The sequence below is a fragment of the Anneissia japonica genome, unplaced genomic scaffold, assembly GCF_011630105.1.
Source record: "Anneissia japonica isolate Jap-2015-1 unplaced genomic scaffold, ASM1163010v1 scaffold288292_len1863012_cov191, whole genome shotgun sequence".
In the NCBI taxonomy this organism is placed as follows: Eukaryota; Metazoa; Echinodermata; class Crinoidea; order Comatulida; family Comatulidae; genus Anneissia; species Anneissia japonica.
The window spans coordinates 1,823,241-1,835,829 of NW_022688773.1; the positions used below are offsets into that span (position 1 = coordinate 1,823,241).

The 12,589-nt window shown below is 34.1% G+C and overlaps 1 protein-coding gene across 1 annotated transcript; it reads left to right on the forward strand.

Annotated features, from left to right (window-relative positions):
• The first annotated feature begins 799 nt into the window (after positions 1 to 799).
• Positions 800 to 7,619, forward strand: LOC117123518 (monocarboxylate transporter 12-like). The gene is made up of 6 exons (XM_033269473.1): positions 800 to 1,092; positions 3,584 to 3,880; positions 4,510 to 4,865; positions 5,285 to 5,513; positions 6,103 to 6,246; positions 6,460 to 7,619. Exons 1-6 carry the CDS (start codon positions 939 to 941, stop codon positions 6,675 to 6,677), a joined length of 1,398 nt encoding a protein of 465 aa, XP_033125364.1. The 5' UTR covers positions 800 to 938; the 3' UTR covers positions 6,678 to 7,619.
• Positions 7,620 to 12,589: the final 4,970 nt, after the last annotated feature.

Consider the following 12,589-nt stretch of genomic DNA (forward strand, 5'->3'; position numbering starts at 1 on the left):
ATGCATCCATGTCCGAGTCGTCAGACTATTAATATTAATTTCAACCAATAAATGCAGTTTTTAATAGGGGCCTATTATGGCCTAAAAGTACAATTTTTACCATCCTAAACCTACTCCTGAGACATTGACAGGGGCCCATGCGCGGGCATTCCTTGGTTCGGAGCCGGAGCCCTGTCAGGTTTGGAGGACCCTTTAACTGTTTTTAAAAATGCGGTACATTCCCTATCCAATCAGGAATTTGAAATGAGGGGCCTCAGGGAGGGACTTTCACAGATGGAGAATCTATTCCACCTCGCCCCCCCCCCAATCATGGTTGGGGCTGGGGTAAGAAAAATGTATGGTTATGGCACGAAATGCCATCATTTTTTTTATGTGGAAAATATTAGTGGGGGGTATTCCCCCTCTTGGTTGCCGAAAGTAGGCCTAGTGATTCGATTTCCAGCGAGAGTACAAAGTAATTATTTGCTTATTTATGTTGTAACAAGCTGTAGAACCAACGTCATAACTATTTCACAATGCTTTCGCTTTTAAATATCTGAACATAGCTCAAAACCACACTTGAACGATACATCTCTATTTTAGTGAAATGTGTTTAATTATTGCTCCATGTAAAGTAACATGCATGATTTCCAAACACGTTTTCATAATTAATTAAAGCAGTCTATCTTCCCAGATAACCCAAAGGGTGAGCCATCACTCAGCTCTGTTGTGAAGTTTGTTATTGACTGACAGTTGACTGATTGCACAATACAAAGGGCTTCCCCAGCAGCTAGAGTATAAAAGCAATCAGCTGATTGCTATTGTTACACATTCGTCACCATCAACTCGCTTAAGGCTCGTGTCGCGCGACATTCGCTCTGTCAAATCGAGGAGGTATAGGCCTACTTATTCCGATCCGATTTTTGACAACGGTGCCGTAGCCTAGAAAACATCTAAAAATGGACTTCCGCGACGGATTGTACAACCACTGGGGCTGGGTTTTAGTTGTGTCCTCATTTATTATTACTATTCCATTACATGGAATCGAATACAGCTATAACTCGCTGATGGTTTGGTTCCAGGATGAATTTCAGGCCAGCAAGTCAGAGACAGGTAGGTTTACAATTTTGTTTTAATTATTATTTTATTTCAGGGTTTTGTCATTTGTGATGAAGATTACAATGCTTCGTATTCTCCTCCCTTACCCTTTTTTCAGTAAAGAACTCCCCTGGTGTATCCAAGAAGGTCCTGTATTAACTTAATACCTCTTTGTTTATCTGTATTTTGCAGTGTTAGTCGTTTTAGTCATCTGATAGTTTTAGTATATAGACATTTGGTGCTTTATTCCATAGGTCAAAAACTTATTCATGAACAAAATGTTTACAAAGCAATTTATTAAGATATCTTCTTATGATAATAATAATAATAATAATAATAATAATAATAATAATAATAATAATAATAATAATAATAATAATAATAATAATAATAATTGTAAGGTCTATGTTACACTTGATATATTAAAAAATGTCAATTAAGGTACGTTAAATTATGAGAGAATTAGAAAATAACAAAAGAAAATTTAAAAAATAAATAATATGCATTTAATTAAAAAGTATAATCATAGCTACCAACCTGTCCTAAAGGTCAATACGAGGTACTCTAACTCTTTGCGTACCTGGTTATAATAATACAAGGACATTGAATTAAATGTACGTTGGTTTAAATCCATCGTTAATTTTGGAGTTTTGCCCATGGTTTATTCTTTTTCATATACAGTATACATATTTTAGGAATCAGTAATCGCTTTTGTTTGGCATAATTTATTAAAATTTTATCCTAAAACAATAAACAACACAAATCCGGAAGTGGTTAATGAGATAAAGTCCAGTTCTAACCGCTTTATGCAAATGAGAAATTGCTCTCGATAGCCAATCGCAAGCGTTGTCCGTGTTGCTATGGGTCGTGAATTAGCAAAAAGTTACGCAATATAAGCAGTCATAAGGTGATTGAAGCCAAATTAAAAAAAAAACGTTTCTCGTTTTCTCCCACATCTTTTTCAGTGGACAAAGAAACCAGTTTGCTGAATTTTCGTATAAAGAATTAGTATCCATGTTCGTCTAGTTATGTTGCCATATTTATAATAATAATAATAATAATAATAATAATAATAATAATAATAAATTATTATAATTATTATTATTATTATTATCATTATTAATATTATTATTGTATGATTATTATATCATGACTATTAGGCCTACTATTAAATTATATTATTATTAGGTTTTCAATGTGCCAGTAATTATTTTTAATATTTAGTATTATATGAATGCTTTTATTTGTATTGTAATAATCAATATGGCGCCCTTGACCATCGTTTAATTATTTTAAATGTGTATACCAAAGAGGCTTTTCGACGCATTTTAATAGATCATACGGCATTTGAAGCGGGTAGTAAACAGACTGCGAAACAACAATAAACTGGATTATTGTACTGCACTGTATTATTAGCAAACAATGGTAAAATATTATGGTTGAACAGAATTAGCTTTCATTGTCCGTGTTTAATAGGGTTTTCACGATTACTAACGGGGAAGGAGAGCTCGTTAAAGTTATTTATAGAAGAATATGTACTTCGGTACTTCACATACCGATTTACGAGGATCACGCTACACAGTGGGTATACACCCTTGTGTTGAGTCATGTGAGAGAAGAATTCCCTAAAAAGACTTCTGTAGTTGTGCAATCCCTTTCCTGCTATATTATATTTCCTGCTGTATATATATATACCGCTTAGCTCGAAAGAGGTTGATGGATCTAGAATGGACATTGCGACATAAATATTATACAGCACTCGATTTAAGTATTTCGAAATATAGGCCTAACCAGAATGATAAGAAAAACAGAAATGCGGTATCTAAATATTACAATAACAATACAGTAGGTGGTCGACCTTTATTTCACATCGGAAGTTAATAGTATTAACACCAATAATCCCTTCGTATAGGCCTATAGACCTAGATTTATATTCTCTGCCTCTTTACCAAGCAGACCAGCGTAGTTGAAAAGGACTTGTCACATGGAATGTGGGGAGGGGGGTGTGCCTGATCCTTTTGATCCCTGATCCTCTCTATATTATGTCAGTGAAAAATTAATGGGATTTAAAACACTTATAATTAACTTTATCTCCAAACTAGTGAAACTGACTTTCATATTTCCCTACCCCACCATTCAATAATAGGCCTAACATGGATACTCATGTGCGGTAGAGTACTATACAAAAAAATAGGCTACTACTGTACTAATCCACTTCTAGTAGTTTAGTGTTTTGATTTCTGCTGGTGTTTTGGCCTGTGACAGTAAAACAAAAAATGATGGTTGGAATTAACATAAACACAGATTTGTTTTGAATGGTTTACATAATAATATCGACATTGTTTGTATACAAGTGAATCATTGTGTTTGTTGGATTTTACTGTTTTTTATTTACAATTCTATTTTGTCATTCATTGTGTATGCCTAGACAATATTTTTTAGTAATTTCAATATAAGCTTACTAGAAAATTAGATTTACTAACTTTTAATTATTTCATATTTTCAGGTTTGGCGGGAACCATTGCGATTGGTCTACTCTCTTTATCATCTCCACTGTCATTCTTCCTCTTGGAATTCGTCAGCACCCGTACTGTCATCCTCCTTGGTGTCGCCATGTGTTCCACTGGTCTCTTCGCATCTTCTTTTGTGCCGTCACTTCCGTATCTATACTTCACCTACGGCGTGTTGTACGGAATTGGATCGAATTTCACACACGTGCCAGCCTTAGCGCTGATCATCAAGTATTTTCCGAAGAAACACACGGTCAGTTCTACGTGCATAGCTCAACTTGGCGCAAGTATAGGTAAACATGTCTTATTTATTTCATTATAATATAAATGAAACTTAGATAGCCTACGATTTTACACACGTACATATATTTTCTGTTTTCAAATTTAACAAAAACACACAACACCAACTCTAGGCCTATATCGTACCAGAAAAAGCATTCTTATTAGATCAAAATTTCATCCTAATCGTGCAAAACTGCACACTTCCGTAAATCCGCACTAATGCTTCATTAAACCATCTTAGATCGCGTGCTGAGAGGCCGAGTTGACGATATGATCTACGTCATAATCAGGGAACAGTGAAATTTAACTGTCATAATATAAACTTCCTCTGCTATAACAATCGGAAAGTAAATAAGCACCACGCGAGAATCAAAATTCAACTTAAAAATAACAAGGGGTGGGAGTGGGAGGGGGTACTTCGGGATTCATTTGTATTAATGAGGTATTTTTAATGTTCAAGGCTCAAACTGGGGTCACATTTTCTTCTTCCTCCCTCTTATTCCGCCACTCAGAATTATTTATTTTTCTACACGCCTCTACATAGGCTCCTTTTTGTAGTGATTACAGTTACTAGTCATAGGCCTATATGGCTGTAATATAAATTAATAAATTGATTGTACAATATTTCTTTTTGTCTTAGGAGTCATTGCTTTGCCATCGATCGTGGAGACCCTGTTCGGCCAACTTGGATGGAGAATGTCAATGAGGATCTTCGCTGGAGTTATGCTCTTGACGGGTACACTTGGCATTGTTTTTGTACCACCTACAGTGGTCGAAGAACGCCGGCAGTCTAAGGCGATGGAAGCTCTGAAAGACTGCGAGAAGTCTAAGGAAGCAATGCTCGAGAAACAGGGACTTGAATTGATTCAGTTAGACCTACCACAGAAAAGTTTCGTCAGGCGTTACATCGACTTTATGTCACAAATGAAATTCTGGGTGACCGAGCTTCTATTCTTTGTTATGGCGCTTGGAGTAACAATGAGCTTAACAAATATTGTAAGTATTTTTAAATGTTAGTATATTAAAATATACTGTATATATTAAAATATACTGTATATTATTATATTAGGCTAAATTGTTGAGCTATACTCATTTTTTTTAAACTTAGGCCTATATAAGTATTTGTTACGGTTGGTCTGTGTTCATAAGAAAACCGTTACGATAACGAATCAATTAATAGACTGGTAAAACTAGCTAGCTATAATGGGTTTAAGATGAGACCACAGAATGGCGAATCTAACAAAAATGTGTTTTTTATTTTATTTTTTTTTATTTTTTTTTCTTGAGCGTTCTTTTCTTTTGATAATTTCGCAATGCGTGGAAATTTTCTTTCTGTATTTAATTGCGACGAATGCCTGCTAGTGAATTTGGTTTTGCAGCACTACTGTATAACAAATCTTTTGCTTATGTTTTAGGGAAGTTTTCTATCAGAGACCTCGCTGAGTGAAGATAAACAAGTTCTCGTATTGAGTGTAATGGGAATAGGTGATCTGGTTGCAAGGGTGTTTGTGTCGGCAGCCGTTGAGCGTCTTCCGTTTTCCAGGACAACTTACTTCAGTATAGCTTGCCTCATTGCCGGAGTTCCTTTCTTTTTCTTAGTGGTTGCGTCCGACAGCGTAGTTCTTCTTATTTCATTGTTATTGCGTAAGTATAACTCATTTAATACGACATAGGCCTGTCATAATAAGCAATTAGTATAGTCGAATTTCTTCCACTGAATATTATTATTTTAAGAAGACCGTACCGTCAACAGTTTATACGTAAATGATGACATTTACCGTGGCCTATCTAATCTTCAAGTTACGAACCTTGTACATTACGGTATCGATGTAGAGCATCAGGGGTTCTCAATTATCATCTTCGTTTTATTTTTAAAAAAATAAAGAAAAAACGTCTCGGAGGTTATTTTCGGTTGTCTAGAAAACAAAAATTTCGCTTGGCATGCCCCCGGAACACCCTGGGGTGGTGTTATCTCAATCGGCCCACTTTCGCCCCCCCCCCCCTTTTCGGACATCTCTTGATTCGCCCCTGATCACATCATGGGGCTTTATGAAAATTGTGTTAAGTCGAAGGCCAAGTCCTTGTATTTGCAGGGCTTGACCTTTGATCGCGGACTTGGACTCCCGGCATCATCCCAACTGGGCCCTTAAACACTACAAAATAAGCGCTTATCGTTCCTGAATCTTTAATATGCATGTTACCGATATTGTATACAACTCTACTTTTCTTACAGTTATTAATTTCGGAAGAGGTAGCTTATTTGGCATGATTGTGTCCGTCGGGGTTGAGGTATTTGGCGCGGAAAACTCAGACGAATCAACAACAAGTGTCTTCTTTGCATTTGGACTTGGTGGTCTATTCGCTGCTCCTGTTGGTGGTAAGTTAACTTTCCACTTCATCATCATAAGCGTAATCATATTCATGATCATTATATCACCATTACCATTACCATCATCGCAGTCACTGATAAATACATTTTTTATCGTCAATCTCCTAATCGATAATAATGTAGATCACTCAATATTATAAGTGTATATTATTCGCCATTATTTATGAATACATAATTATCGTTATTTTATTTTCCTTATAGGTGCTATTTCAGACGCTACAGGATCATACGTTGCAACATTTTACTTCTGTGGTTCTTTGTGTATATTAGCGTTTATAATTGCAACAGTACTTGCAAAGATGAGACGCAATGCCAAAAGTAAACTTTACGAAGGCTCAACAGAATCACCAATCGTCTATACCTTCCCGGGCATTAGCAGTGGGCCTGAAGTTTACGAAACCTACATAACCACCGTATGAGTGGGCCGAACAGCTCCCTGAAGAAAAAAACTGCAATAGCCAATACGAACACCGAACTTGTATCCATAACTTGTTAAATTATTATTACCTGTTTGTACATTTAATATGAATAGTACCTGTATAAAGTTAAAGCGATTTTTTTTTGTGAATTCTTGCCAATACATTTGTCCGGTAGATATGAAAATATAGAAAGTTATAATTTACTGAGAAGCCTTATGTATTGCACAATAATACAATAATGAATTTAGGTTACGTTATACTGTATATAATTTTTTTACAAGATGAAACCAAAATAAAAAAAAAAAAAATATATATATATAATCATAATATTGATAAGGATACTTAAAGAAATTGCTAATCGCTGGCGGATTAGTAAAGACTGTAAGTTGAATGTGTGTTATGCTAATTCCAACGAATGAAAACGACGATGAGAGGCTCAGAATTTTCCATATATAAAGTTGATATATAATTGCCCACTATCTAATAGAAACTAGACTACATGTAGGCCTGATATAAACACTTTAAAAGGGATGAAGTTTATTAGGCTTAACCTTTATATTACTTTAAGTTGTTATTAATATGTAGGTATTATTTTATTTATATATTGTATTTGTCAAAATGACTGATGTGTTTAAAGATATACACGTGCAAATGATATGCCGAGTCTAGAAAATAAGAAATTTAGAAAAAGCAAAGTTTTATTTGAATTAAGAAGAAAGCATGACTTGTACCGTCCGTACGTGCCTTATGGATCAGTGTTTATACAGAAGTATATAGATCATTTCAAACATTTATTTTATTTTTTATATTTTATATTTTTAGACGTTTGTACTAATGCCAGTGTGTTTGTAATGTGAGTGTTTATTATTTATTCCAATCACCTTTTGAGATAAATACGACATGCAAATAAAGCGAGAATTCTGTACTGTACCAAAGCGTAAAGGAATGTATTGTTGTGCTTTTTGTGTCACTTCGCTTTGCAATAATGACAGGGATGTGTCCAGGCCTCGTGTGAAATATGGTAAATCATTTTACAATGTGTATGAATGTAAAATTCAATAGTTACGGTATGAATACTGAATTCGACATTGAAGTTGTATTATAATACGGCCGGCATAACATAAAGAACAGGTTCTCTTACACTTTAATTTAATATCACTACCGAAAAATCATTCCAAATCTAATGATGATGATGATGATGATAATGATGATGAGAATAGCAGTTTCGATAATGAAAATTGTGATGTAATGATGACGATGATGATTATTATGATGTGATGATGATAAACATCTCTCGCCAAAATCCCATCATTATCTTGCCCTCAACCCATTGCATTATAGTCATATTTGTGAAAATTATTTAGCCTACGAGTAAATTACTAAAACTATATTCTTAAAAAAGTACCGTATGCAATGATGGAAAGTATCTATGGCACATCCAATATCAACTTTAACTCTTCATTTAGCAATACATATCTCAAAGGCAGTAATTCTAATATATATGCACAAACGTGCAGATAGGAATATCACACTATATTTTATTTATTTTAAGTCAAACATCGATAAAGATAGAGAAATTAGTCTAAACATGTATTAAAATATAAATGAATGATGTTATGATCGAATTGAATGATGTTATCATATTGCGCTCGATACGAACGTAACATAAATTGTTTATTTTTAGCTATTTATGTATAACATCTGATTGAGCCTACCATTCCATTCTGGACTAACGCCTCCACTATGTGATATATCAGTTGTATGAAGGGGTTGATTTTTCTGGATTGAGGTTTTTATGGGAAAGTTTACATTTTGGAAGGTTACCGGAAAATCTTTTTAAAGAGCATGGGGAGCTTTTTATTGGTAAAAATCAATTTAAATTGTGAAGAGTTTAGATGTTTTTATTGTATAGCATGCGAAATGTCCCTTCAGGCTAGCCCAGCTCGCTAGAAGTCGACGAAGAACTTAAGTCCTTTTCCCAATGATACAACGGCAGACAATACCTTTGAATTGTTAAAGTTTGGTAGTTGGGTCGGTGTGATATCCTGGTGCTGAACAGGAGGTACATATTCGAGGACGGCCCCGCAGAACGGGCAGAGTTATCCAAGGTACAGTATAAGCAATATCTATCATCGACAAATTATGCGCTAATGCACTTTAGTTCTCTACCCTACATTAAGATTGAGATAGCGATACTGAAGTTCTGGTTAAGGTTAGAGTGGAGTATTAAAGTGCATTAGCGCCAAAGATTAAAAACCTAAATTGAGGTGAGCAATTTAAGAGTGAAGTTGAATAGCTGGCGGTTAAGATGATTGCTTTCCAATTCTCTGGTCCTGGGATCAATTCCTGTTACAGGAATTTTTTTTTTTCATGACCAAAATGACTCCAATACTTAAGCCTTAAAATGAGATACTATGAAGAGCATCAGCTCTTGTGTGTATGTTTTTCTTGTGACGGGATTGCCACTTTGAATAGTGATTAAGTTCACTGTTTTTGGCGATATAGGTGTCTTAATAAGTGAACTAAAATAATGACTGACCACTCCGCCTCCCACCGTAAAAAAGTAGGACGACAAACGATAAGATGGTGCGATGGTCTGACGTGAGGCTTTCATTCGTATTAATGTCGTCAACGTATACATCCAGGCTTTCACCCTCACATCGCCATTACCATCCAACGCACAATAAATATTTGGCGTAGTTTAGTTACAAACATTAATATAGAATTGTCCGCTGAGGCACATCGTCAAAGATTAAGGCATAGTGTTGTGATCTACGTCGAATACCTTGGAGACGTCCAACAATAATACAGTCGTATTAATTGCTCTCCGACGCACTCGTTAACTTGTGGTAGATTATGCAAATTAGAGGTTAGATAATTTGATTTTGATCACAATCGAAGTTGATGACTTATTTGATTCTTTTAAACACCTTTAAATGAGAAATCCAATGTTGACTTTGTTGATATTATCCCGTATGCCTACAGTTAAACAAACACAAGGATGCCCAGTCCTGATTTAGGCCTACGTAGATATCAATCGACCTATCTTTCTATATACTAACATTGTATTACTCGATGGGACACATAATTTAATGTTCTATTATTATCACAGAATAATTGCTGTTCAAATCCCTATAAATTATAATGGACTCAAACCCTGTAAGTAATTTGCGTTGTTACTATGAATAAGGAAATAAATTCATGAAGTAGTGTACAATGACAACTGCGCAATTAAATCGCCTGCAGTTGAAATTAACCAGAATAAATCGCTTATTAATCTATTCAAAGAAATTTGAATTTTCCTATATTATAAAAGTAAAATACCGATTGTTCCTTTTCAGTACAGTAGATGTTAACTTTCGTGCGTCAACTGCTGTGATTTTTGTGGGATCTTCGGAATTTTAGAATGTTTCTTCGTTGTATATTTATCTTAATCTTCGCAATGATCGTTCTACAAACAAGTAAGTAGGCCTATTATTAACTTACATTTTAAAAACTAATGTTTACTTTCTTCGTCTTTCTTGATATGGTCTGCAATGTTATTACCAGGTAGAGTACCAGCATGGGTACTCTTTTTTTCTGGATTACTTGTCGACGAACAATAAACTCAAATTTAATAAAAAATATGTCAGATTCTATAAATTTCACTTAGCTTATCGTCAATATCTGGGACCATCAGCATCGATCGTGAAGTGTACCTCTTCTATTTATTGATCAAAAAAACATTTTAACGTAAATTATCATTAATAAAGATCGGAATTCTGAAGAAAGCACCAATACTATCGTTAAAAAGATCATTTAAACTGCTAGTGTGCTGTGTTTTCTTAAGAGGATTCAATATGGCATTTGTAGGACCAGTGTTGGAATTCGGTGAGTCAACTTAATCTGCTTTATGGATCACCGTGTACTGAAACAGATTCTTAAGAGATCATGTAACATTCTTAGATAATATTACGGTTTACTGTATAGGATTGAGAAGGCATGGAGCGAATATCTGCCCAATGAAACTTCACCTATTGCAAATAAAGCCCAAAAGATTTAAAGAATGGCTAACCAATAATTTCGGACATCTCTGGATCCGCCCCCCTGCCCATAAATGAAACAAAGCAAATGTGCACATAATATGAATAATTGCCGCACAACTTGCAGATTAAGTAGGCCTATAGGCCTATATAAATTAAACATAGCCCAAAAGAAGCTCACTTTTCTTCTGATTAAACTCTCCATGATTGAGTTGAAGAACGATAACCACTGTGAAAATATCCCCTTGCGTTCCGCTGCTTTGCTTGCTTGTACTTTGTATCAGTATGTCTTTTGATGCAGTTTTTAATACTAATAAACTTACATCTCTTATATTATTTTTGTAAGTTCAAATAGTTTCATCTGGTTTCTGTATATTTAATGATTTACTTACAAGAATTTTTCCACGTTCATATTTTTTTTTAAAGTTTGTAATAGGCCTATTGATAGTGTTTCTCAATGTTTTGTATGTTATAGTATGTACCGATTATTCCCTGTTTTATAATATTCAGTTCTCATTCTGTCAAAATTGGTTATTATAAAGAATAATGTTAATAATAGGCCTAGCCTGGGCTGTGAACCTTAAAGTTTTCACAACCGAAAGGGCTTACAGCTTAAGTTTAGGAAATTCCAACGCTTATAAATATTAATTTCACATCAGTTATTTTTTGTCCAGTTATTTTTACAAATGTTTCTTTTAAAATTTTCTCAATTTATTGCATACTATGCAAATAATTCAAATCATATTATAATAATATTAGGTCAATAATATAAAATCGAATTTCATTCATGTTCAGCCAAGAAAATAATGGAATATTTAATAATGGTCAATTTATTACGGAAAAACCAAAACAGATTAAGTTTATTTAGAAAACAAAATCCTGTTGTAGTCCCACCAAGACTTCCCTGCTACCTAACCATTCGGTTGTCCTCTCAATGTGCCATGATGCCAGTCTGGTAGGTCTACATACTCATTGGATGTTTCACACAAGAACATAGCTTTCTTAACGTATTAAATATGAAAATTGGAAATGACATGATCTTTAATAAACATTGAAGAAACACTGAAGTTGTATTACTGTGATAAAGTTCTGTGTGTTGAGGAGGAATGGTTTTCCTCTCATAATATAAAGTTTAATATCATTTTCAAATTAATTGCGTATTATGTCTTTGTCCTAGTGAAAAATGTATAGAATTACAGAATACCACAGGCCTAATTTTGTCTTTGTCTATTTTGTCTATATACCAGAGGCCATTTCTTGCAAGGATCGTTTATGTGGTGGTATCGTTAACAGGAATTGTATCACAATGTGCTCTTCTATTGGTAGAAAACGTAGTGGTAAGTTATGTCCAAGACAGTTTAACCAAAAAAAAAATCATGTTAACCTGATTTAGTAAGTCGGACTACTACAACCATTAGGCCTACAATTTTTGAATTGAATTTAAATGTTTTGAGCAACGCTCGGTACTATAAACGAAATAATTGAAAAATAATACCGTTCTGTCATGTTAATTCCCTCTTAAATTAGTGCAGTCAATTAAGTAAGTAGGCCTATATAAGCAGTTTTTATATCAACAGAAAATGAACTTTAATTATCTCATTAGAAATCGGTAACTTATTTGAAATTAGCAATTGAATGATGGTAGGTCAATATCGTGCAGTGCATTTGGTTTGAATACCTATTGAAATTTAATGATTAATTTTATTATTATTATTATTATTAATATTATTATTATTATTATTATTATCATCTATCATCATTTCTATTTTGTTCTCTTCACCACCACTTTTATATGTTATGTTATGTTATCAATAGTTCAAAAACATAAGTATAGAAACATTATTTAACATCGGTTAATATATGATTACCAAAATCATTACATTCTATAAG

Bases quoted from the DNA above. Each gene is read 5' to 3' on its own strand.
- LOC117123518 (XM_033269473.1), top strand. From the start codon at position 939: ATGGACTTCCGCGACGGATTGTACAACCACTGGGGCTGGGTTTTAGTT. The intron at 4,866-5,284 runs GTAAGTATTTTT...CTTATGTTTTAG, and splicing joins CAATGAGCTTAACAAATATT to GGAAGTTTTCTATCAGAGAC. The intron at 6,247-6,459 runs GTAAGTTAACTT...TTTTCCTTATAG, and splicing joins ATTCGCTGCTCCTGTTGGTG to GTGCTATTTCAGACGCTACA.